The following is a 24,141-nucleotide window of genomic DNA, read 5'->3' as shown; positions in this document are numbered from 1 at the left end:
CAAGAAATGGTAGGGATGGTGTCTTTGATCTCCTTGCGTGGCTACTTGGGGAGGTACTATAGGTTGGCCAAATCAACCTCCAAGAAACACGGGAGGTGGATCCAATAGTCTGTGCTATAATATCGTGTGTTTTTCCATGGTTTTAAATTTTGAATTTTTTTATTTTTGGCTAAATGTTTTATAAAGGTGATAAAAATTATAGAAAATATTCTCAATTGTAGGTGACGTCAGCTGGGTTTGGGCGTGGCCCAGGGCCCACTAACAAAACCTAGTTGAGACGAATAATATTTGAGAAACTTTTTGTTTTTAACCTTTAAAATCAAGCAAAAATCGAGCAAAATTCAGGTTAAATTCAGGCGAAATTCAGAGGTGAAAATCAAGTAAGCATATTGTTAGATGCGTCTCGTAATTCTGAGGACATTGATATTTTATTTTTCTAAAATTGGGTTACGGTTGGCTCGAAAATCGTGTTTTCCAAAAATAACCCGCCTTTATTTTTACATTTTCTAGATTGGATCGAATCGAATCCGATCCATTTGATCCGAGTTGATATGGACTCAGTCCAAGACCAAGACCTATATTAACTAGGATCTGGTATAGGTCGGGATCCATATGGATTTTGATCTTAGATCTGAATCTGAAATCCAAGTTCAACCAATTAAAAACTTTAAATTCAATCTAAAGGTTAAATTGAGTAAGAATTCCACGTTGAGAGGACTTCTAGAAGGGGGAGACACCATCTGGAATATTCTAAAAATTAATTATTTAATAATTTAATATTAAATAATTAATAAAAAAATATTAATTAATTAAATTTCAAAATTATATTTATTGGATAAGGTGGAGTTCTACATGGAGTAGAACTCTACCTAGATAGGTGTTCTAGATAGATCTCAAATTAATTAATAATAAAAAATAAATAAAATATAAGAGATAATAAGAGGATAAGTCAGAGTAGTTAGAGAGAGATAGATTTCTACTCTCTAGAGGTGAAAATTAGTTAATAATAAAAACTATATATATATATATATATATATATACGACATAATAAGAGGATAAGTAGCAGTAGTTAGAGAGAGATAGAATTCTACGTTTTGTAGAACTCTATCCTCTGTAGAAAGGACTCTAGAGGGGATGTCACCCTCTCTCTAGAAGACAAAAAAATTATATAAGGGTCTAACTAGTCTCTCTCCCTAGATTTCATTTTCTAGAGAGAGAGAGGGAGAGGGAGAGAGAGAGAAGGAAAAACGGAAAAGAAAGAAAAGAAAGAGAAGAGAGAGGGAAAGAGAGGAGGAAGAAGAAGAAAGGAGAAAGATCCATCATTTTGACCCATTATCCGATGATTTTTATGATCTATTTATGTTTCTTATCTAAGGTATGGGTTTCTCTCTAGGTTCTTACGGGAAGAAATATGTTTAAATTGGGTTCATGTGTAACTTTTGACGAAAAAGAGAATTTTGAATTAAAAATATGTAAGTGTACATGCATTAAATGATGTTTTAATGTACTTGTTTAGTTATCGATTTCAGGAAATCTGATCATGTATTTGTTTAGTTACCGATTTAAGGAAATCTGATCATGTATTTGTTTAGTTGTTGATTTCATGGACAGTGATTTAGACTTATGTATTTTTATGTACTGATATCATGATTCATAAATCTCCCTTGCGTATTTACAGTTATGGAGTCCATGAGCATGAACCATATAAAAATATGTGTTTAAATTTCTGTCTGTTTATTTTACGAGTTGATTCATATATGTGCATGTATATACGATCAGAATGTTAATCATGATTGTAACTTGAATTTATATGCTTATTTGCAAGTCGGTCGATATATATATATCTTTACCAGTCTATTCATGCTTCGAATCTGATAAATATGTATTTCAATTTATATTTTTTTTAATCTAAAAAATGTATATCGATATCATCTGATTCATGTGTTGAATCTTGATACGTATATGTATGTATTTCAAATCATACTTTTGAATCTGAAATAAGTACATATATGTCTGCTGATTCATGTTGTAGATCTGATATAAAAAATATCAGTTTACCGATTTTTCTATTCATGTCTAGCTATGCACTACGTGGCGTGTGTGCAATCTGATCAGATTTGTCTACTGATTTAGCGTGCAAATTTGATCAAATTTGCCCACTGTTTTTTAGTGCAAATCTGATCAGATCTGCCTAGATGTTTAGATGTGCAGATCTGCCCAGATGTTTAGATGTGCAAATGTGATCAGATCTGCCCATTGTTTCGATGTGCAAATCTGATCAAATCTGCCCAGATGTTTCAATGTGCAATCTGATAAGATTTGTCCACTGTTTTGATGTGCAAATCTGATCAGATCTGCCCAGATGTTTCGATGTGCAAACCTGATCAGATTTGCCCAGTTGTTATGATGTGCAAATCTGCCCACTGTTTTGGTGTGTAAATCCGATCAGATCTGCCCAGAGGTTATAATGTATAAATATAATCAGATATGCCCGTTGTTTTGACATGCAATCTGATCAAACTTTCCGATTTATTTGTATATATGCATACGATCCTTCATTTTTCAGCATGTTCTGATATTAGATCACATGATTCAGAATTTGTTTTTGCTCATGCCTATATATATATATATATATATATATATATATATATATATATATACACACACACACACACACCTTTATTTAGATTTGATTGTATGCAAATCTGATTAGACTTGCTTAGCTTGATATGCACGCAAATCTAATCAGACTTGCAGAGTTCTACATATATCCAATTCTGGTCCAGGTTTCACCAAACACATATCACATGATTCAGAATTTGTTTTTGCTCATGCCTATGTATATATATACCTTTGTTTAGATTTGATTGTATGCAAATCTGATCAGACTTGCTTAGCTTGATATGCAGGCAAATCTAATCAGACTTGCAGAGTTCTACATATATCCAATTCTGGTCCAAGTTTCACCAAACACATGTTCTATCAGTCCTTGTTTTCAAACATGTCTTGTTACATGCCTTTGCAACTGAATATCCTTGGTATTGATTTAGACTTTGTTGTTTATGCTTGTGCATCGGAGAGAGGGAGACCACAATAGAGCTGTTGGACTGTTCCAACAGCTATAAATATAGTTGTTGGATTGTTCCAACAACTCTATTGACTAATCAACTCTATGTTACTTGTCAAAAAAGAACCCAACAACTTTATTTGGTATTTGACCTAATAGTTCTTATAAAAATAGAAAATGACAACAAGAAAATAATAAAGTAAAAGTATTAATGTGCCCCTAATGGGCATAGCCTATTACAAGGACTGAAATGAGTGTATTTACCTATTACATCATTATAAATAATATATATATATATATATACAACTTAACTGCAACATGATGCATTTGTTAGATGGTTGCCTTGCATATATGATTCAGTTTTGAGATTAATAGATCAACTGAAATGTTATCTAGTCATCTTTTATTTTGTCAATGATAATATAAATCTTATATTTTGATAAATTATAAAATAATAGATTTTCGCGTTCCTTTCGATTCCTAATCGCTTCCCTCTTTGTTTCCCCATCGAATCCTTATTTGCTTCCTAGGTCGCTTTTGAGACAATTCCTGGTTCGCTTCCCGCTTCCCCGACTGACAACTTTGTTCTCAACAGCTATATCGGGCTTCTTTATCCCCTTTTGAAATGTATATAAAAGGGATCTCTTGTCCCTATTTTTTGTTAATGCTTTTCCTAAGCATTCTACCTCAATAAAGGATTATTTTTTATATTTTTGTGTTCTTTTATTTGTCCCTATATTTTGTTAATGATTTTCCTAAGCATTCTACCTCAATAAAGGATTATTTTTTATGTTTTGTGTTCTTTTGTGTATGCCCATTGGTGCCTATTGTGATCTTATGTATTTGTTATTGATTGGCTTGCCTTTTGTCCCTTTGTGGACTTGTGTTTGTACACATTTAGGCTCTTTGTAGCCATTGTATGCACTTTTGTGCTTGTGTATTGCCTTTGGCATTTGTATTGTCCCTTGTATCACTTGTGCTGCTGCAATTTGTATTTGTATTTCCACATACTTCATTACAACTTCTTCCAGGGTTGCAGTTTCTAATATCTAGTAGTACTCCTAGTATACATAACATCATATACTTGTGTCTGTTGCTATTTTAGTTTCAAAAGGTCATAATAGAGAGCAAACTCAAGTAGCCAGCTGATGGTAAAACCGAATAACAGATAAACTATCAGTCAGAAAAAAACTAACTAAGCATAACAACTAACAAGAGCACATAATATGCAAAGTTTTATAAATTATTATTATTTCCACATTCAGACTTTCCAGGTACATACTGGAGAAATAAACAAAGAAAGAAAGCAAAATGGAGAAATGGAAGCGAGAGAGGAACAGTTTAATGTTAAGAAACATACTCACCTAGCTGGTCAACAACATTGCGTGTATATACTTGGAATGCATTATCAAGACCACGGAAGAGGCAACTCAATTCTGCAAGCCTCATAGGTACTTTCAAGGCAAAAAATTGATCAACGGTCTGTTTATCAGTAAGAAAAAATGTCAATGTCAATGTCAACCATTCAGACAGATGAAAAACATTACCAACTCTTAGAAAGCCTGATGTAGAGACCAGCATGACCAAACGTTTTGATGGTAACAAAGATGCTAATAAAATGTGCCATAAGGTATTTGCTGAATATACCAGTCTACGAATAGTAACAAAGAACAATTCAAAGGAGGTATATCTAATGTGGGAGAAAATGGTTAAACAACTGTTATCTGAGCTCTCAAGTCAAAGGAAAATATGCTGGAAGCTAATTCCTTTAGTTAGAATAGGATGAGTAGAACAATAAACAGATCAAAGCAATCCACATTAAGACATACCAACTGTAAGTATAAGTAAATGTTAGAGCCTCCAAAAGAATATGTCTACACTTGCACGACAACCTCATGCAGCAGTTCTCAAAGGAAAATTGGAAGGGTCTTCAAAACTCACTGGATGTCTTTAAAGTTGTCAAGGAGTAAAGTAGACACATCACCCCTATATTCCAAATCATCTAGAACACATTATGAGAAATACAGATTACATTTGCTGTAACATACCAAATTTTCTAAAATTATTAAATAAATAAAAAGGGAATTTTATAGATGAGGTGACAATTGTTATTTAAGTGTGATATATAGTTAATGTTGTCATTTTCTGGTTAATTATATTTAATTATCAATTATTTATCGACTATATTTAATTGGCAATTACTCATTGATTTTATTTAATTGATATTTATCTGTCAAATATATTAAATTGGCATTCATTAGTGAGTTATAATTTAAATTGGCATTTTAAATTACTAGTTAGATTAAATTAGCATTGTAATTCAAAATAGATTTAATTTAACAATTAACAAACATCTTTGGGTTTCAAAATGCCCATTTGGAATCCGTGCGTCCATGTTGGACTTGGATCCCAAGATGGATCCGTGTAAGGGTCGGTTTGGTGAAGAACCCTCTAGAGAATTCTAGAGGGGTGAGGTGAAAAATATGAAAGAAAAAAATAAACAAAATTAAAAAATAAAGTCAAAAATGTCTTGCAAGTGGATGGGATAGGATATTCTTGGCCAAGTGGCCACATGGGTGGGGGTTGGGGGACACAGGGCCTCCCTCCTCCCTCTTTACAGGGTTTTGCCTTGAGAGGAGTCTCCTCCCTCTTAGCCGACCTCTCTCTTGTTGTTTTGGAAAATGAAACCCTAAAAACTAAATCCTAACAAACCCTATAGTGGCTATTTAATAGTCCTTCATCTCCTTGATTACCAACCCTACATCTCCCTCTCTTCGCCTATAAATAGCCTCACTCTCTTCACCCTCATTTCTCATTTTTGATCTCTCTCTCTCTCACTCTCTCTTGGTGCCAGTTTCCTTGGAGTAAAGGAGCTCATATTTTCATGATTTTGGGAGTGTCCTCTAATTAGGCTCTCCTTAAATCTACGAATTTGAGATAGCTCAAGTGTGAGAACTTACTATTGAAGGAGATATCATTTTGGGTTTTCTTTGCTTCAAACAATGTAGGGGATCCTATGTCGATTTTGGCTTAATAAGCGTGTTTATTATGCCCATGTCAATGTTTGGCTTAATAGGTTTATGTTAATGCCTCTATGAATATTAATTATGCTTATCTCGATTTTGGCCTAAAGCATGTTTTTAAAATGATTTTGCTTATGTCGATTTTGGCTTAGGGTATTTTGGTGTTGATTCCATAAATGCCTATATGCATATTGATTATGCCCATATCTATTTTGACTCAATATACTTGTGTTGATTTTTAAAATGCCTATATGCATATTGATTATGCCCATGTTGATCTTGGCTTAGCATGTTTATGTTGATTTTAATGCCTGAATGCATATTACCCATGTCAATTTTGGCTTAAAGCATGTTTTTAAAATGATTTTGCCTATGCCGATTTTGACACGTAGTATTTTGTTGTTGATTCTAAAATGGCCATATGCATATTCATTATGCCCATGTCGATTTGGCTTAAAGCATGTTTATGTTGATTTTAAAATGTCTTTGCCTATGTCAACTTTGGGTTTATTTTAAATGCTTATATGCTATGTCGATTTTGGCTTATTTTAAATGCCTATATGTTATGTCGATTTTGGCCTATCTTAAATGCCTATATGCTACGGCGATTTTGGCTTATTTAAAAAAATGTCTATATGCATATTATGCCCGAGTCGATTATGGCTTAGGGTATGATTATGTTGGTTTTAAAAAGATGCCTATATGCATATTATGTCCATGTCGATTGTGGCTTAGGGTATGATTATGATGATTCTAAAATGCCTATATGCATATTGTCCATGTTGATTTTGGCTTAATATATTTATTAATTATGCCCATGTCGACTTTGGCTTAATATGTGTGTGTGTGTGTTGATCTTTAAAATACCTATGTATAACAGATGATTTTGGCTTAAAGCATGATTTGAAAATACCTATATGGTTTTTAATATGATTGCCATGATTTTAAAATACCTATATACATGCTTGAATATGATTGTGTTGATTTTAGAATGCCTATATGCATGTTTATGTATATGGTTTTGAATATGATTGTTTTGATTTTAAAATGCTCATACCCATGCTCACACAGTTTTAATATGAACGTGATGATTTTAAAATGCCTATATACATGCTTATGTTTTGGCTTAAAGCATGATTGTGTTAATTTCATAATGCCTATATGCATACTTATGCATATGTCGACTTTGGCTTAAAGAATGATTGAGTTGATATACATGCTTATATATCTTCAGTATGCACATATAGACTTTGGCTTAAAGAATTATTGAGTTGATATGCATGCTTATGTATCTTGAGTATGCACATATCGACTTTGGCTTAAAGAATGATTGAGTTGATATGGATGCTTATGTATCTTGAATATGCACATATCGACTTTGGCTTAAAGAATGATTGAGTTAATATGCATGCTTATGTATATTGACTATGCATATGTCAACTTTGGCTTAAAGAATGACCGAGTTGGTATACATGCTTATGTATCTTGAATATGCACATATGGACTTTGGCTTAAAGAATGAGTGAGTTGATATGCATGCTTATGTATCTTGAGTATGCCTATATCAACAAGCCTAAAGAATGATTGAGTTGATATGAAGGCTTACGAATATTGATTATGCATATGTCGACCTTGGCTTATGATATGATTGGGTTGATTTTAAAATGCCTATGCATGCTTATGATTTTTTGAATTTGAAATGACTATAGAGCTGTAAAATCTGGAAATGCCTATGCTTATGATTTTGCAAATCTAAAATGATCATACACATATCTGTGATTTGAAAACAATATGGGAAGGCCATGTGTATGATAGAATGTCTTTCATGAATATAGAACATATGTGAATTCGAAACTGAATCATGTCTATGATATGAAGCATGATCTTAAATGCTATTATGAAATGTTCAAATACCACATGATGATATTACCTATGAATTCATGGTGTTATAAAGCACAAAATCTATGCCTATACTATTTGATCGCTCATATTGGAGCTTATGTGGTGCCTTAATGTTGAATGCAAACACTTCTAATTGGTTATTTGCACATCTTCAGAACGATTAGTGTCATCCTTATTGAACAAGTAATTGCATATACTGGCTATGGTTGTTTCATTACATAAACATGTATCGGCTATGATTTGGGTGTTATGTATGGCTTGGTTTGTTGCAATTATTGTAGGGTTATGATTAACCTAACAGACTTGATGAGTCTGACCCCTTATATCTTACCATTTTTAGGAGATGATTAAAGGTTGCAGGCGATGGCGGGATGGAATCCGAGAACCACATTTTGTCTTCTTCGTTCTTGGTCTTGCTTCGATGTTTAACAATTTCAATCCAATTATAGTATGAATTGGGTTTGAAACGAATCATATTTGGATTCAGAATTCTCTGTTAGACTCGGTGTGTGTGGATTGGACCCAAGTCCAATAAATTTGGGATCCAAACAGTTACAGTTGTAAGGTTGCCTGTAACCCGCCCAAGATTGGCTAACTTAGATCACCCAAATATTTTCTATTGTGCTATCAATTTGAATTAAAGGAGCATTTGTTATTTACCAAAAAAAATATTTTCAAAGTTTTCAAGTTAGAAATTTTGGGAAGTTACATTTGCTACATTTTGTAGCATTTCCATAAAGGAATTTCACAATTATGTAGAGTATCGGCCATCACCACCATTTTACACTAAATATCCATTTAAAATGCCAAAAAAATCTTAGGAAAAAAACATATGGAATTTTAGGTTACAATAAAAGGTTGAAGAAGTGTTTAGGAAAATATGCTCCAAAATCACTTGGCACTTTTCATGGAAGTCACACACACTATGTCACATAGGTGCGGATGTGGGTGTGGATACGGATGTGGGTGTGGGTGCGGCGATGAGGCGCTTTAAAAAAACTTGGGTGCGGGGGTGTGGGGAGATTGAATCGTTGGGGCTCCAACGGTCATAAATATGACCATTGGAAGGCTCCCAACGACTTTATTGGGAGCCCCTCTTTCTCTCGTACTCTATAAATAGAGACCTTTGGTCCCTATTTGTTTTAATGTTTTTGCTTAAGCATTTAATCAATAAAACATATTTTTTTTTATATTTTTTGTTGTCATTGCTGGCTTTTGTATTGCCCCATAGCGGACTTGTGCATGTACACTTTGTGTTTATGATCTTGTAAGCCCTTACAGACTCTTGTTTTGTATTTACGCATATTTTGTTACATGGTATCAGAGCGAAAGGACCTTGAAGCAAGTTGTTAGTGATGATCTGTGTGCTCCTTCAAGCTTGTGGTGGACGTGTGCTTGCCACCCTTCTCCTTTATATATCCTTTCTTTTCTCTTACTTTTCTCATCTTCATTATGGAGAAAGATGTCAAGATTGATCTCACCTTCAATCTAAGTGGCTCCAACTATATAATGTAGGCATGAAAAATAACCTCAAGGGAAAAAGAACTTTGGGGCTAAGTGATGGGGACAGTTCCCGAACCACAATTAAAGCTAAACAAGCTTGAAAGAGGTCTTGAAAAAGCCCTTGAAGGTGATGACCATGACAAAGCAATTCTTGACCATCAAAACAACGTAGAAGATTGGGAGAGTAGCCATGCAAAAAATCTTGCATGGTTTATGAATAATGTTGACATTAAAATATGTGCCAACATTATGAAATTTCGTAAAACAAATGAGACTTGGTTCTTTTTTAAGGGTATATATACCCAAAAAGATCTTGCAAGGCAATATTTTTTGTAAGAAAATATTAGAACTACCAAACAATGGTACATGAGTGTCCGAGATTTTTTTAGTGTCATATCCAATCTATAGGATGAGTTGGCACTTTTGGAGCCTAAGTGGATTGTCATAGAAGATATGGAACTTAAACGTCAACAAATGGAAAGAAAACAATTTTCAATTTTTGTATGGTCTTCGCCCTAAATATGAACAAGTTAGATATTCTCATTTACATAGATCTACGCCACTTTCCTAGAAGATGTGGTTGCCGAAATATGCCAAGAAGAAATTTGTCTTGGTATGATTAAGAGGGAGAAGAAGTGTTGGCGGTGTTTAAGCCCAGCAACCATGTGAAGACCTACAAGTCTCCACACTTTGAGAGGCAAAACAATTATAGTGGAAACAACAACTATGGTGGTAGCAGAAAAGTTATTTGTTACTATTATAACGAGCCGGGACACATCAAACCTACTTGTCCTAAGCTTAATGAAACTTTCAAGTACAAGGTGGCATTCGCTGAAGAATCTACTTTCAAGAAAGAAGGAAAAAGTGGAGGTAACCTTAAAGATCCACTGGTCAACTTAGTCAAATAACCATAGCACTTAAACAAATTCTCAAGACATCATCTTCTACGTTGAGTGTCGTCATTGCATCTTCTTCCTCTCCCGATATGAATTCTTGGATTATTGATTCAGGAGCTTATTTTACTCTTCTGTTTCTTTTAAGTTTTTGTCTACAAAATCTGAAATTTCATTTATAAAATAAATGAAATCATTTTGTGATATTTGAATTGTACTGGTTTGATTCTAACTATGTGACGTGCATGAGTTTGGGGATAGTTTAGAATTGGTTCAAAAAAGTTCTACGGTGTGTTTAAAAAAATTCCTCGAGATAAGGCGGTGCATTATATAACTCCTCTTTAAATAGGCACGTTGGAACCAATGTAGTCGTTGGGATGCTCCCAACGACTATATAATATAGCAATTGGGGAGATCCCAACAACTATAAATATAGTATTGGGAAGATCCCAACAGCTATATTGGACAAAGTCCAATATGCCCTTACATGAAAAATAAAAGGACAAAAAAGGAGAAAATATACAATAACTAATATGCCCCTAATGTGCAGTACTAATTACCAAGGTTGTAAGTATCATTATTATCGATCAGGCCCAAATTAAGGTTTTATTGTATTGTAAAATATCATAAACATTTAATAAAAAAATTTAAAATCCAAAAAATAAAAATAAAAATAAAATAAAAAAAGTAACAAAAAATCTAAAAAAATCATATCACATTAAACAATAACGAATTACACAAAATACAACCATACATATGAAGCATTTATGTCTCTATGAGCTGCTTAAGATATCATCAAACATCAACTATCTCACAAACATCAACTATCTCACGAGAACAATGCAAAATACTAAATATCTTGAAATTAAGAACATGTAACAAGACTCATACTTTCATATTATATAAAAAAATATTATGGCAATAGTTGCACTCGATTTTCAATCGGTTTTCAGTCCTTCCTTGAGTGCCCCATTGCCATGCCAGATCATTTTATGTCATCTTTGTTAGAGTGTGGAGCCTGATTTCTACCTTGATATAAATCTTTAATTTTTGCAGATCCAAAATGGTGGAAATGCAAAAAAAATTTGGAGAGTAGCTTTGTAATTTTACTCATAATAAAGATTTTTTACCTTAACCCATTTTTTTGAGTGAAAAATGGTGGAAATGCATTTTTTTTTACCTTATCCCACTTCTTTGAGTGGAAAAATGGTGGAAATGCACTTCTAATGGCCTCTAAACAAATGGAGAAGTCAGCCATTAAAAGGTTAAACCCAAAATGAAAAAAGTAACTTTCGACCTTTTTAAGGTGTATCGTACGATACACCCTGTGTCGTACTATACGACACGATACACTTGATACAGGTACGATACACACTCATTGCGAAACAAGTGTGTATCATATCGCAAAACCCAAAAGTAATGATATGTATCGTATGATACAATACGATACATAGACATGTAAAACGACAAAAATATCCCTACATGGGCAAACCTATTACAATGATAAAAAAGCCTAAATAATACATATATGTATTAATACATATGTATGTACAAATATGTATTTTAACACCCCCCTTAAACTTACGGTGTGATCACCAAAAGTTTGTTGAGAAGAAACAAGAACCAAGTTGCAGGAAGAGTTTTTGTAAAGAAGTCTTCAAGTTTAAATTCTGAGATGACGTACGACAACTTAACAGTCTCTCTCAAGAATTCATCATGAACATAGTGGCAGTCCATCTCTATGTGTTTGGTGCGCTCGTGGAAGGTGTGGTTGCTAGCAATGTAGATTGCACTTTTATTGTCGCAGTACATCTTCGAAGGTTTAGAGATGACAATACCCATATCTTTGAGAAGATTTTTCAACCAAACAAGCTCCATGATTGTCGTAGTCATTGCTCTATACTCAGCTTCAGTAAATGATAGGGAAACTTTATGTTGGTTCTTGCATCTCTATGAAATTAATGAGTCTCCTACAAAAACACAAAAACCAGTGGTTGAGACTATATCGTTGGGATTCCCTCCTCAATCTGCATCAGTATAAGCAAGCAAGTCTAAGGATGAAGAAGAGTATAAGAAATCCCTTTATTTATGAAATTCTTGATGTATCTGACGATTCTCAAGCCAACACTTAAGTGAACAATAGTTGGAGCATGCTGGAATTGGTTGGCAAAGTGAACGACATGGGCTATATCGGGTCTGTCGATTGATAAGTGAAAAATCCAATAAGTTGTTTATAAGGTGTGGAGTCTTCGAGAAGAGTCTCATCTTCAAGTCTTAACTTTGCATTGACCACCTCTGGAGTCTCTACTTTCTTATCATCAAATATCTCAGACCTAGCACATATATCAGCAACAAGCTTCATTTGAGACAGAATATACCCTCTATGAGAGTATGCAACCTCAATACCTTAAAAATATCTCAAAAACCTAAGTTAGACATATCAAAACTTTCTTTTAGAATAGATTTAACTAATGCCTTGTTTGTCATTCTCAGTAAAGCAGAAGGATAACATTAGTACATGTACTTTTGACAAAGAGAGCAATGTCAGTATAACAAAAGTGAAAACCCAAATGATTCATTATATTACTAAACTTATCATATCAAGCCTTCAAAGCTTGTTTAAGACTATACAAGGCCATAGTCTTAGTATTTTACCCTTTTCAATATTGAATCCCAGCGAAAGATCTATGTAAACTTCTCCATTTAATTCTTCGTTTAAAAAGGCATTCTTAACATAAAGTTGATATATGGGTCATCATTTAATAGAAGCTACAACTATGAGGACCCTAACACTGGTCATTCTAGCTACGGGGGTGAATGTTTCTTCATGATCTATCTCATATTCCTGGGAATACCCTTTGGCAACTAACCTAGCTTTATATCTTTCTAAGGATCCTACAACCTATTGTTTCCTTTCCTAAGGGCAAAGAAACAATTTCTTATGTTTTGGCATTCTTAAGGACATATAGCTCTAAGTTCATAGCTTCAATCCAATGAGGAAAGGTTTTTGCTTCATTGTAATGTGTTGGCTCATGATATAAATGAATTGTTATTAAGCAAGTTCTATATTTAGGTGATAGAGATTCATAGGACACAAACCTATTAAGTGGGATAGAAACACAACTAGATCTCCTAAGAGAGGTTTCTTCTTAAAACAAGAGTCATGTGAATATTTCTCTAAGGCATTAAGATGGTGAATTTGATCTTGCCGGGTGTAAACTTGAAACTCTTTAGCGGGTGCTTCAACACTATCACTATCATTCTCATTACTTAATGATGGTTCATCATTCTCATCATTAATTTTGTCATTATCATTACTAAGTAATGTTTTATTATCAACACTAGAAAAGTCATTTTCTCTAGGCAATAAATCAAATAAAAAAGAATAATCCACTTCCTCTTTGTTTTTATCAAATCCATTTTTATTTTCTAAAGGCGCATCCTTAGAAAAAATAAAGCTTATTATAACATTTTTTATTTACTCCATATCAAATGAAAACGCATTAAATGGCCTTCAGATATAACTTATCTCTTTTGTGTAAAATAACATAACATTTACACAACCAAAGATCCACAATCTTTTGAATTCTGGTGAAATTTGAAATAAATTTTCATAAGGGAAGGTATTTTGTAACAAGGATGATGACATCCTATTTTTCAAATATGTGGAAGTAAGATTGGCCTCAGGCAAAAAAAATTTGGAATATCCTTAAAAATAAGCAAAGTCTTAGAGGTTTTCATAATGTCTATGTTTTCTTTCCGCTAGCCCATTTTGTTGGGGGTCCGAGGACAAGATTTTTTATGATAAATTTCATTTTGTTTTAAATATCTTTGAAAATCATTGGATAAATATTCGCCCCCTGGAATCGAACCTAAGTATAGAAATATTGCTTTGAAATTGATTTTGAACAATCTTGTGAAATTCTTTAAAGTAAGAAAACATATGACTGATTTAAGATTAAGGAAATAAATTCAAACATATCTTGTATAATCATCAATAGATGTCACATAATAGGCATAACCTCATTTGGATATGACCGGAGAGGGACCCCATAGATCCGAATGCACTATCTCAAAAGGTCTCTTGGAGATAAAAATCCTACTGGGAAAAGGAATAGATTTCATTTTTCTAAGAATACAATATTTGCAAACAATATCTTTTTCATTACCAAAATTTTCACCAAAAGAAAAAAGATACATCTTAGAATAGTTTGGATGATCAAGTCATCTATGCCAAGTAATAATATCTTTTTCTTGGACATAGTTACAAAAAGATTTAAAAGAAAGAAGTAAAGAGTCCATGAAGTAGAGATCTCCCCTCCTATGGTCATGCCCAATCCGCTTCTCGGACTGAACATCATGCACGAAACAACCTTTAGATGAGAAAGAGATTTGGAAAACAAAAAAAAATACTTAAATTTAATTTTGGAACAACTCTAACTTTTGAGACAAAAAAATTGAGAATTGTTAGAAGAAAAGGTTCCAATACTTTGGATTTTTAAAGAAGTACCATCAGCGATAGACACACAAGAAACTTTTCGGTTAGTGCATATGTTGGATAAAGCATTCTCGTGAAGGGTCATATGAAAAGAGGCTCTCGAATCAAGAATCCAAGAACACATACCTAAAGGAGAGGACGAAGCTATAGTGGCACCCGAAGTTGATGAATTCTTTAAAAGTTGTTGGAGTTCCATAGTTAATTGATTTAGGCTTATTGAGCTTTCTCCTTCATCCCTGCTAGCCTTCTTGTTCTTCAGTATGGACTCTTCAACGGAAGTCACTTTGTTTTTGAGTTTGGGGCAAACCGGTTTGATATGTCTTGGCTGATTACAAAAGTGACTCCCTTTCGAAAGCCTCCATTGTTGTATTGATAAGAGCCTCCACTGTGGTATTGCTTCACAAACTAAGGAAGCACATATATCATATATGTCTTGATATTATTATTGAGCCTAGAGACTGCTAACACATCATCACTCCCTTTCGTCATGCCAAGACAAGTTTCTTCTTGACAAACTTGAGCAAGGACTTACTCTATAGGCAAGGGAGTAATCATATGTAGAATAGATGATCTTACTTGTTCGTATTCAGGACTCAACCCATAAAAAAATTGAAAGCAACGTTCTTTCTCTACTTGCTTCCGCCTAAGTTCCACATCATCAGGAGCCACCCACTTAGGTTCCAAAAGTGTCAACTCATCCCATAAAGGAGACAAGGCACTAAAAAAAACCCTAACACTCATATCTCCTTGTTTTGTAGTTCTAATTTTGTCTTACAAGATCCCTTTGGGTATACATGCCTTTCATAAATATCCATGCCTCGTTTGCCTTTTTAAATTTGAGAATATTGGCACAAATCTTAACATCTACATTGTTCATAAACCATGCAAGAATTTTGGCATCGTTGCTCTCTCAATCTTCAACTTTCATTTGAAAATCATAAATGGCTTTCTTTCATCTCCTTCAAGAGGCTTTTGGATATCTCCCTCAAGCTCGGTGAGCATGAGTTGGGGTTCAAAAGTGGTGCCCATTACGTATAACCATAATGTCTTCCCCTTGAGGTGGTTCTCCATTGCGACGGACAACATCATGTAGTTGCTCCCATTAAGCTTGAAAGCAAGCTCAATCTTTGAATCACGATCCATAGAGAAAGAGAATAGAAAGATGGAAGAGAAGAATAGGTGAGAGATCACGAATGCATCCTTAAACACCACGAGCACTTGGTCCCTTAATCAATCACAAACAATATGCTCCAAGGATCCCTTACTCTGATACAATGTTATGAAACAAGTGGAAGTGCAAAAGAGAACCCACTAAAGGCATACAAAACAAAGTGTACACAAGCACTAGTCCACCAAGGGACAATACAAGAACTAAGTAGGAATAATCACAAAAGCACAAACAGTGCAAACAATAGCCACTATGGGCAAGCACAAAAAGTAAAAAATGCATCTCTTTATTACCTTGAATAATGCCTGAGAAAGCATTTGTGAAGAAGGAGTTTAGCCCCTCTTTAAATAGGCACATTGGAGCCAATGTAGCCATTGGGGAGATCCCAACAGCTATATTGGACAAAGTCCAATATGCCTTTACATGAAAAATAAAAGAGAAAAAAAGGAGAAAATATACAATGACTAAACTGCCCCTAATGTGCAGTAATAATTACAGACATGTAAAAAGATAAAAATACCCCTGCATGGACAAACCTATTACAATGATAAAAAAAGCCTAAATAATACATATATATTAATATATACATATGTATGTACAAATATGTATTTTAACATGTGACATATCAGCATTTGCCTTTGTCTTCAACCAACAATAGCACAACTACAACTGCCAGTTCTGTCAAAAGAAAAGATTGAACAACCCACATGCTACTGAGTACACTTCATAAGTGTCCTCATTCCCAAAATCAAATCCATTGCAAGAAAGTAAAACATAATAATAAATATTTAGGATATAATCCAAATAAGAACAGTGCAAGAGCATGATCCAACTAAAGTAGGTGTGGTGGCACACAACATACACACGACTGCTAAAGGATATTATAATAAGCTGTGCACCTCCTCTATTATCCGATAGACTTCAACAATTGAACTCCCATGGCGCAGTTGAGGTGATATAGGTTCCCACTTCTGCAAGTATTGTGACAAATATTTACAAGCAAAAAGAAAACAACAGGGCAACAAATCAAGATGTTAATACAAAACAGGCATGCCACAGTTACTCTGCATTAACAGTAAGAAGCAACCAAAGAAAATACTAATACAAGCATGTGAATAGTATGGTTCTCATAAATCTTTTTTAAATGCAATTTTTGAATGCTTTAAATTAAGCCCAACACAGTTCTGATGATTTCAGGCAAGAGATAAGATGTGCCACTGACAAGATTCAACTGTTAAAATAAATGTGCAAGTGTCGTAGATTATATACACTTCAGGTTTACCTTGTGTAGTGTCATAGATTATATACACTTCAGGTTTACTTTGTGTTGTCTCATAGGAAAAATGCTGTGATATAATAGGTATTTCTTACGTCATAATGTTATGAGCACTCTAGGCTGAGCGTGTACTATATCATGTGCAATGTGCTAGAGTCGCATAGGTTTCCCTTATGTCATGGGTATTGTGCACTTCAGCATAGATAGTTTTTTCTGTCTTCTTCTTTTCCTTACTTTCATTCTTTAAAACAATAATATGTAGCCGTCTCTCTCTCCTTTGTATATAAATGGGGCAAAGCCCTTTTTCAATGTATGCATATTTTGTGCATTGTTTTCATTAATAAAAAATTATATCTTTTACATTGCAAGTGTCCTTAGTAGAGTATGTGCTCTTGCCCATAGTGGCATTATGACTTTGGTGCTCTTGTATACCATTTCATTACATCCACAATGTGTTTGGATGATGCTACAATTTTTTTCGATAATCTGTTCAGATAATGCTACAAATATGCCAACGTAAGGAACAGAAATAGATGACTTCATGACACATAAGAGCTCCAAAGACATGAAACAAGTGAGACATAGCACCTATGCCTCCACTAGACGTGTTGTGGTTAAATATTCAAATTGAAACCGCAATTTATTGCAGGATCTGTTATTACATCTCAATTATGATAAAGCATAATGCAAACCCTAAAGATGCACTTATTATCAAGATACAAACAGGAGGCCACAGTAAAATAGGCATTTATATATAGCTTCATTACTTCATCAACTGACTGCAACTGACAAAAATTGCTGCATTAAGCATAGTTTTTCGCAAGAACAAAAAGAAGAGAGAGAAAACTCCAGGCCATTCATTTCTCCTCTTGAAAATTATATGATACCTCTTGCTTAAATGCTCGTTCAACCCATCCTAAAACCCTTTCTAGTTGTGAGTTCACCCAACGCATTACTAGCATTCCTGATATTGCTTCAACCTGCAAGTGGGGAAAGCAACAAAAAAGGTACATCAGAATGATAACCACAGACAATGGACACCTGAGTGGCAAAGGTGAATCATGCACACAAAAAAAGGAACAGAAAAATAAATGCTAACAGTGTTTAATGAATTACATGCAGAAACATGCAATGTACTTGAGTCACAAGCAGAACTCAAAGAATAGAAAATTCTTATCCAGGCTAGGTGACAAAGGAGGAGATTATTTTAGTTAATTGTAAACTAGCACAATTCTCAAAACCAAAACGGGATCAGCAACTGGCATAACTTCAATAAAGATCAAGCGATTCAAGCGCAAGGACTGTGCAGCAGGAAAGATTTCATGTGAACATGACACTAGTGGTTCATGCATACCTTCAGTAAAATCGGCCATCTAATAATGTTAGAATGTAAATTACAAGGGCATTTTAGTCTTTTGTCCCACCCATAGCATTTTAGTTATTTCTGTAGTTCAAAGGGATATATTTTTCCAGTCTACCCCCTCTTAAAGATGTTAAAGAAATGAATGAAAAGCCTCTCTCTCTCTCTCTCTCTCTCTCTCTCTCTCTCTCTCTCTCTCTCTCTCTCTCTCTCTCTCTCTCTCTCTCTCTCTCTCTCTCTTAATGCATATCAAATCATCCACCATGTGGACCCATACAGGTCAAGATGGTATCAAAGCCTGAAAGGGGGTTTTCCTATCTCCCACTACTGCAGGAGATGCCACAAAGACCTGAAACAATTGAGAAAAGTTAATTGCAATCTAAAGTGGGCCTTATCGCTGCTGCTAAAGGAGGGTTTTAGTAATTGTTCGAAACATTATTTGAGTGGCTTAGAGTAAGAGGCGGGAGAAAAGAATTCTTTGCTTCAGTCACTTACTGAGACTGCTATGATCTTCCGAAGAACAAAAGGTAAAGAGGGGACTCTAGGTGAATCCAATTGTAGGAACCGAGATATTATTTAACTGATTTGTTGTTAACATGTGGGAGAAAAGAATTTTTTTACTTCATTTTCATTGACACTGTCATGATCTTTAGAAGAACAAGAAGTCATGAGGGAACCATAGGCAAATCCATCCTGTAGAAATTGCTTGAATTGAATTTGAAATACTTTTTGGGGCTTGGGGTAGCTTATTCCAAAAGAGGCCATCTTCTAACTCAGCATAAGTATGCGGCAGAAATGATTACAAAGGCTAGTCTAAGGGATGATAAAAAGCATGTTGATACACCTATGGAAGAAAATTGCAAGCTAAAGGCATACAACTAGGGAACTTCATTATCCCATAGTATTCAGGCAGCTGGTTGGTAACTAGATCTACATGACAATCTCCAGACCTGATATTACATTTGTGATTCATGTAGTGAGTCAGTTTATGAGTACTCCCAGGTCTACCCACATAGTAGCAGTGCTTAAAATTATCAGACATGTTAGAGACTGTCACATAGGTGCGGGTGCGGGTGCGGATGCGGCACTTTAAAAAAACTTGGGTGCGGGGAGGATATATATAGATAATTTTTAACAGTTTTAAGTTAACACTGTGTATTTGTGTGTATTTATGTATTTATGTATTTATGTATTTATATATATAATATAGATAAAAATGGACTTGATTAGGGTTAATTGAATCTACTTTTGGAAAGAAATAGACCTCAGTGTGGTTGACTTCACCTAACACAAAGGAAGTTGTGTCCAAGTGTCACACCCGCCTGGGTGCAGGTGCGACACGGGTGCGATGCCCTGTTAGAACAGTCTGTGTGACATAAGTTAGAGATATCATGCATTATGCATTATTTTTCTTTGCTTCTTTTTCATTGAAGTTGAAAGCCTATTGTGATGTTAACTTTGAGGGAGCGTCAGGATAGACATTTTACTACAGTGATGATGCATGAAATGCACATCATTTTAATACAATATTCATGCATTTTCATGTGTTTTTAAGGCTTAGAACCCATGTATTGATGTATTTAAAGGTGAATAGACTACGGTTCGAATTTCGCTTGAATCAGAGTTAAAACAAGAAAAATATCACAATTTTAGGGTTTTGGATTGGATTTCGATGCAAAGCAGATCTAGATCCAACCCAGAAGCTCAAATTTGGATCTTAGACTGGATCCAAACCTTATTTTTACCCAAACCCACGTGATTCAAAGTGATTTTCAAGAATGTTTTCCGAAAAACACCTCTTTCTAACTCGTTTAGTCACCTAGTTGCAAATACTAAGTAGTTTAGCATTTTTTCTGAAAATAACTTTTATAGTAAGTAGTTTTATGAATTAGTTAGAACTTAGAGTATAAAAACTGTAAAAAGAGAGAGAGACGTTTTTGGATGCTCTGAAAAACCGCCCCTCTCTCTCCTCTCTTTCTTCTCTCTCTCCCTCTATCTCACGCCCCTACGAGCGTGAATCTTCTCTTCGTTTTCTTTAGTTCTTCCATGTTTATGTTATTCTTTAATGGTTGTGTTTTTTTGTAGGTGCTGCATACTGGAAAGGAGCTTGGCCTCATGGTGTGTCGTCTACATCAACTTGGTCGGCCGTACTCTTCCCGCTTGCGGGTTCCCTCTTCTTTTTCGTCAACCCTCTATACTAATTGGTTCCCGAACGGGTGCAGCAGTGAAGGACTGGACAACAACCATTGAAAGACGTGTTGGGTGTGTTCTAAGGACTCCATCAACCGCTCTACCTCACCCCCTCCCTCGTCGGACGGCCCTTTGAGGTACGTTCTCTTCTCATCTCCTTCTTCTAGCATAAATCGAGTCAAGCCTAGTCAAGTTGTGTTGTTGGCCCATTCGTGAGTCAATCCAGATTTTAATTTCATCAGTCCAAATCTTTGTTCTTTACAGCAGAATGTATTCTCTTGATCGAATCCTTGTATACACAAGAATCGACCTCGAGTTTGCATCCCTGATTCAAACGGTTAATGTACCCGATCTTTCTCTTTCAATTGCAATCGGCTGAATCGTGTACATGAGATGTTTGTAATTTTTATTTTTGTGTTCTGATAATTAATTTAGGTTTGTACAAATGTATCTAACCTTCGAGTCGTGATCCAGCTGCAGCTAGATCCGACCATTAGCTTTAACAATCACGTTACTTAGGTTAGAGTAGGTTAGCCTTAATTTTCAGTTAATATTAACTGTAGTTAATGTTTTTAATTCTGTTTTAGCAGTCATTTAAGAGTAGATTAACATAGCTATTAGGTTATATTTTATGGCTGTATAATTAGCATTAACATAGTTAAGACGTTAAGCATGAGAGTTAGTTTTTTTAGCACATGTAGTATAAAATTTCATAATTCTTAGTTGTAGAATATCATTCAGTTATCATTAATGCATTTAGGTTAGATTATGTTCAGTACGGTTAGGTTACATTATTTTATTACACTCAGTGTAGTCGAGTAGTTTTTCATTCTTTGTATTTCAATTTTTAGTAAGTGTTGATTATTTTTGGATATGAGCGTGTATTCAGACTCCGCCTGTGTATAACTATTTAGTTATACACTACCGGTCCCAAGCCCGGATAAAGGAGGAGGGTTGTGGTAGGCCAGTGACAGCCAGCATAAAAACTTAGTCATACCCTATGAATATGAACCAATATGAGAATTTCGTTGGGGCGTTCCCTACTAAGCGACGCGTTGTACTCTATAGGCCCGGAGGAAGTGATAAATGGGCAAGGGTTGCTAGGTCATCGTCCAGAAGCGACGCGTCAAACCTACGCCCGGGTGTGGTGTCAAATAGGCAAGGGTTCCCTCACTTTGTTGGATGAGTGGGGGTAAAGAAGTTAGTCCAAGCCCATAAAATTAGGTTAGCCACTTGGAACATAGGGTCTAGATGTTATGTGTAGGAGAAAGATTGATATTTTATGTCTACAAGAGACCAAATGGGTAGATGAGAAAGCAAAAGTGATAGAACATTGGGGATATAAGATTTGGTATACAGGAATAAATAGAAATAGAAATGGAGTAGAGATTGTTATGAGTCGTGAGTTTATAGATAATGTAGTTGAGGTCCGTAGGAAGGATGATAGGATTTTACTTATTAAATTAGTATTAGATACGGATATTATTAATATTATTAGTGTTTATGCACCTCAAGTAGGTTTAGATGATTCCATTAAGCGTCAATTTTGGGAAGATTTAGATGGAGTAGTACAAGGGATATCTTATGGAGAAAAGCTTTTCATCGGTGGTGACCTTAATGGACGGGATGGATTTGAGAGTATCCATGGAGGCTATGGTATAGAAGAAAGAAATCAAAGTGGAGAAAGGATTTTAGATTTTGGTTTGTCCTATGATATGATATTAGCAAACACTTGGTTTAGGAAGACGGAGTCTCACCTAGTAACATTTAAAAGTGGGGTTAATACGAGTCAGATAGATTTTTTCCTACTTAGAAAGAGAGATAGGGGTTGTTGCATCGATTGTAAGGTTATACCAGGAGAAAGTGTAGCTACACAACATAGAGTCTTAATTTTAGATCTTAGAATTAGACAATGCCGCAAAAGGGATAAACATAGGATAGATCCTAGAATTAAGTGGTGGGTGCTGAAAGGAGCTAAACAAGGAATGTTTGTAGAGCAGGTAGTTAAGGAAGCTGATTGGTGTCTCGAGGATGATTCAGAATCAATGTGGAATAAGATAGCGGGTGGCATGAGAAAGGTGGCTAAGGAGGTATTGGGTGAGTCTAAAGGTGGTGCACCGCTAGGTAAGGATACATCATGGTGCAACGAGGATGTCAAATTAGCTATTAAGGTTAAAAGAGAGGGTTATAGAAATCTAAGTAAGAGTCGTGATAATGAGAATTTGGAAAAGTATATGATAACAAAGAAGAAAGCTAAAAAAGTAGTTCGAAACGCGAGGGATAAGGTATATAAGGAGGTTTATGGCAAGTTGGATACCAAAGAGGGCGAGAAGGATATTTATAGGCTTGCAAAGCTGAGAGATAGAAAATCGAGGGATCTGGGTATGGTTAGATGTATCAAAGATGAAACGCAAAGGGTTTTAGTTAAAGATGAGGAGATTAAGGAGAGATGGAAAATTTATTTTGATAAGCTATTTAAGTGAAGTCATGCACAGGATCTTGGAGACTTCTCCATTCTGTTTCACAAGATGAATCGTGACTTCATGCGCAAGATGTAAAAGAAAAAAAATTGCAAAGGCTTTGAAGAAAATGAAATCAAGAAGAGCAGTTGGCCCAGATGGTATACCTATCGAGACTTGGAAATGCTTGGGAGAGAAAGGTTTAGAATGGTTAACAAATCTTTTTAACAAGATTTGGCGGACAAATAAGATGCATAATGAGTGGAGGAAGAGTACTTTGGTGCCTCTATATAAGAATAAGGGTAATATACAAGATTGCACAAACTATCGTGGTATAAAACTCATGAGTCATACTATGAAACTTTGGGAGAGGGTGATTGAGTCTAGGTTGAGGAAGGTTGTCATGATATCGGAGAATCAATTTGGTTTTATGCCTGAAAGCTCTACTATGGAAGCTATACATCTTCTTAGACAACTTATTGAGAGATATAGAGAGAGGAACAAAGATTTGCATATGGTTTTTATTGATTTGGAGAAGGCATACGATAGAGTACCTAGGGACGTTCTCTGGTGGACAATGACGAAGAAAAGTGTTTCTCTCAAGTACAATAGTATAATTAAAGATATGTATGAAGGAGTAGTAACCAATGTCCGCACTTGTGGAGGGGTGACAACCAATTTTCCTATAACGGTTGGGTTACATTAAGGACATGCTTTAAGCCCTTTCCTATTTGCTACAGTGATGGATGAGCTTACGAGATCAATTCAAGAAAATGTGTCGTGGTGTATCTTGTTTGTTGAT

General features: G+C 35.0%; 1 protein-coding gene across 4 annotated transcripts in view; it reads right to left on the bottom strand.

Moving 5' to 3' along the window:
* Positions 1-24,141, bottom strand: part of LOC149814142 (plant/protein (DUF810)) — a 91,238-nt gene that overhangs the window by 16,574 nt on the left and 50,523 nt on the right. For 3 of the 4 annotated variants that reach the window (XM_089989072.1, XM_089989074.1, XM_089989071.1), the window contains 3 exons: positions 18,218-18,310; positions 16,954-17,025; positions 4,432-4,549 (listed from right to left, as the gene is read on the bottom strand). In XM_089989072.1, coding sequence (XP_089845198.1) covers positions 4,432-4,549; positions 16,954-17,025; positions 18,218-18,310 — 283 coding nt within the window. The remainder of the gene's footprint in view (positions 1-4,431; positions 4,550-16,953; positions 17,026-18,217; positions 18,311-24,141) is intronic. The other variant, XM_089989073.1, reaches the window with a different exon arrangement.

This window comes from Nuphar pumila, chromosome 15 (assembly GCF_984573655.1).
Source record: "Nuphar pumila chromosome 15, dmNupPumi1.hap1.1, whole genome shotgun sequence".
In the NCBI taxonomy this organism is placed as follows: domain Eukaryota; kingdom Viridiplantae; phylum Streptophyta; class Magnoliopsida; order Nymphaeales; family Nymphaeaceae; genus Nuphar; species Nuphar pumila.
Note: the sequence above shows the minus strand (reverse complement) of the source record. Positions and strands in the feature narration are given on the sequence as shown.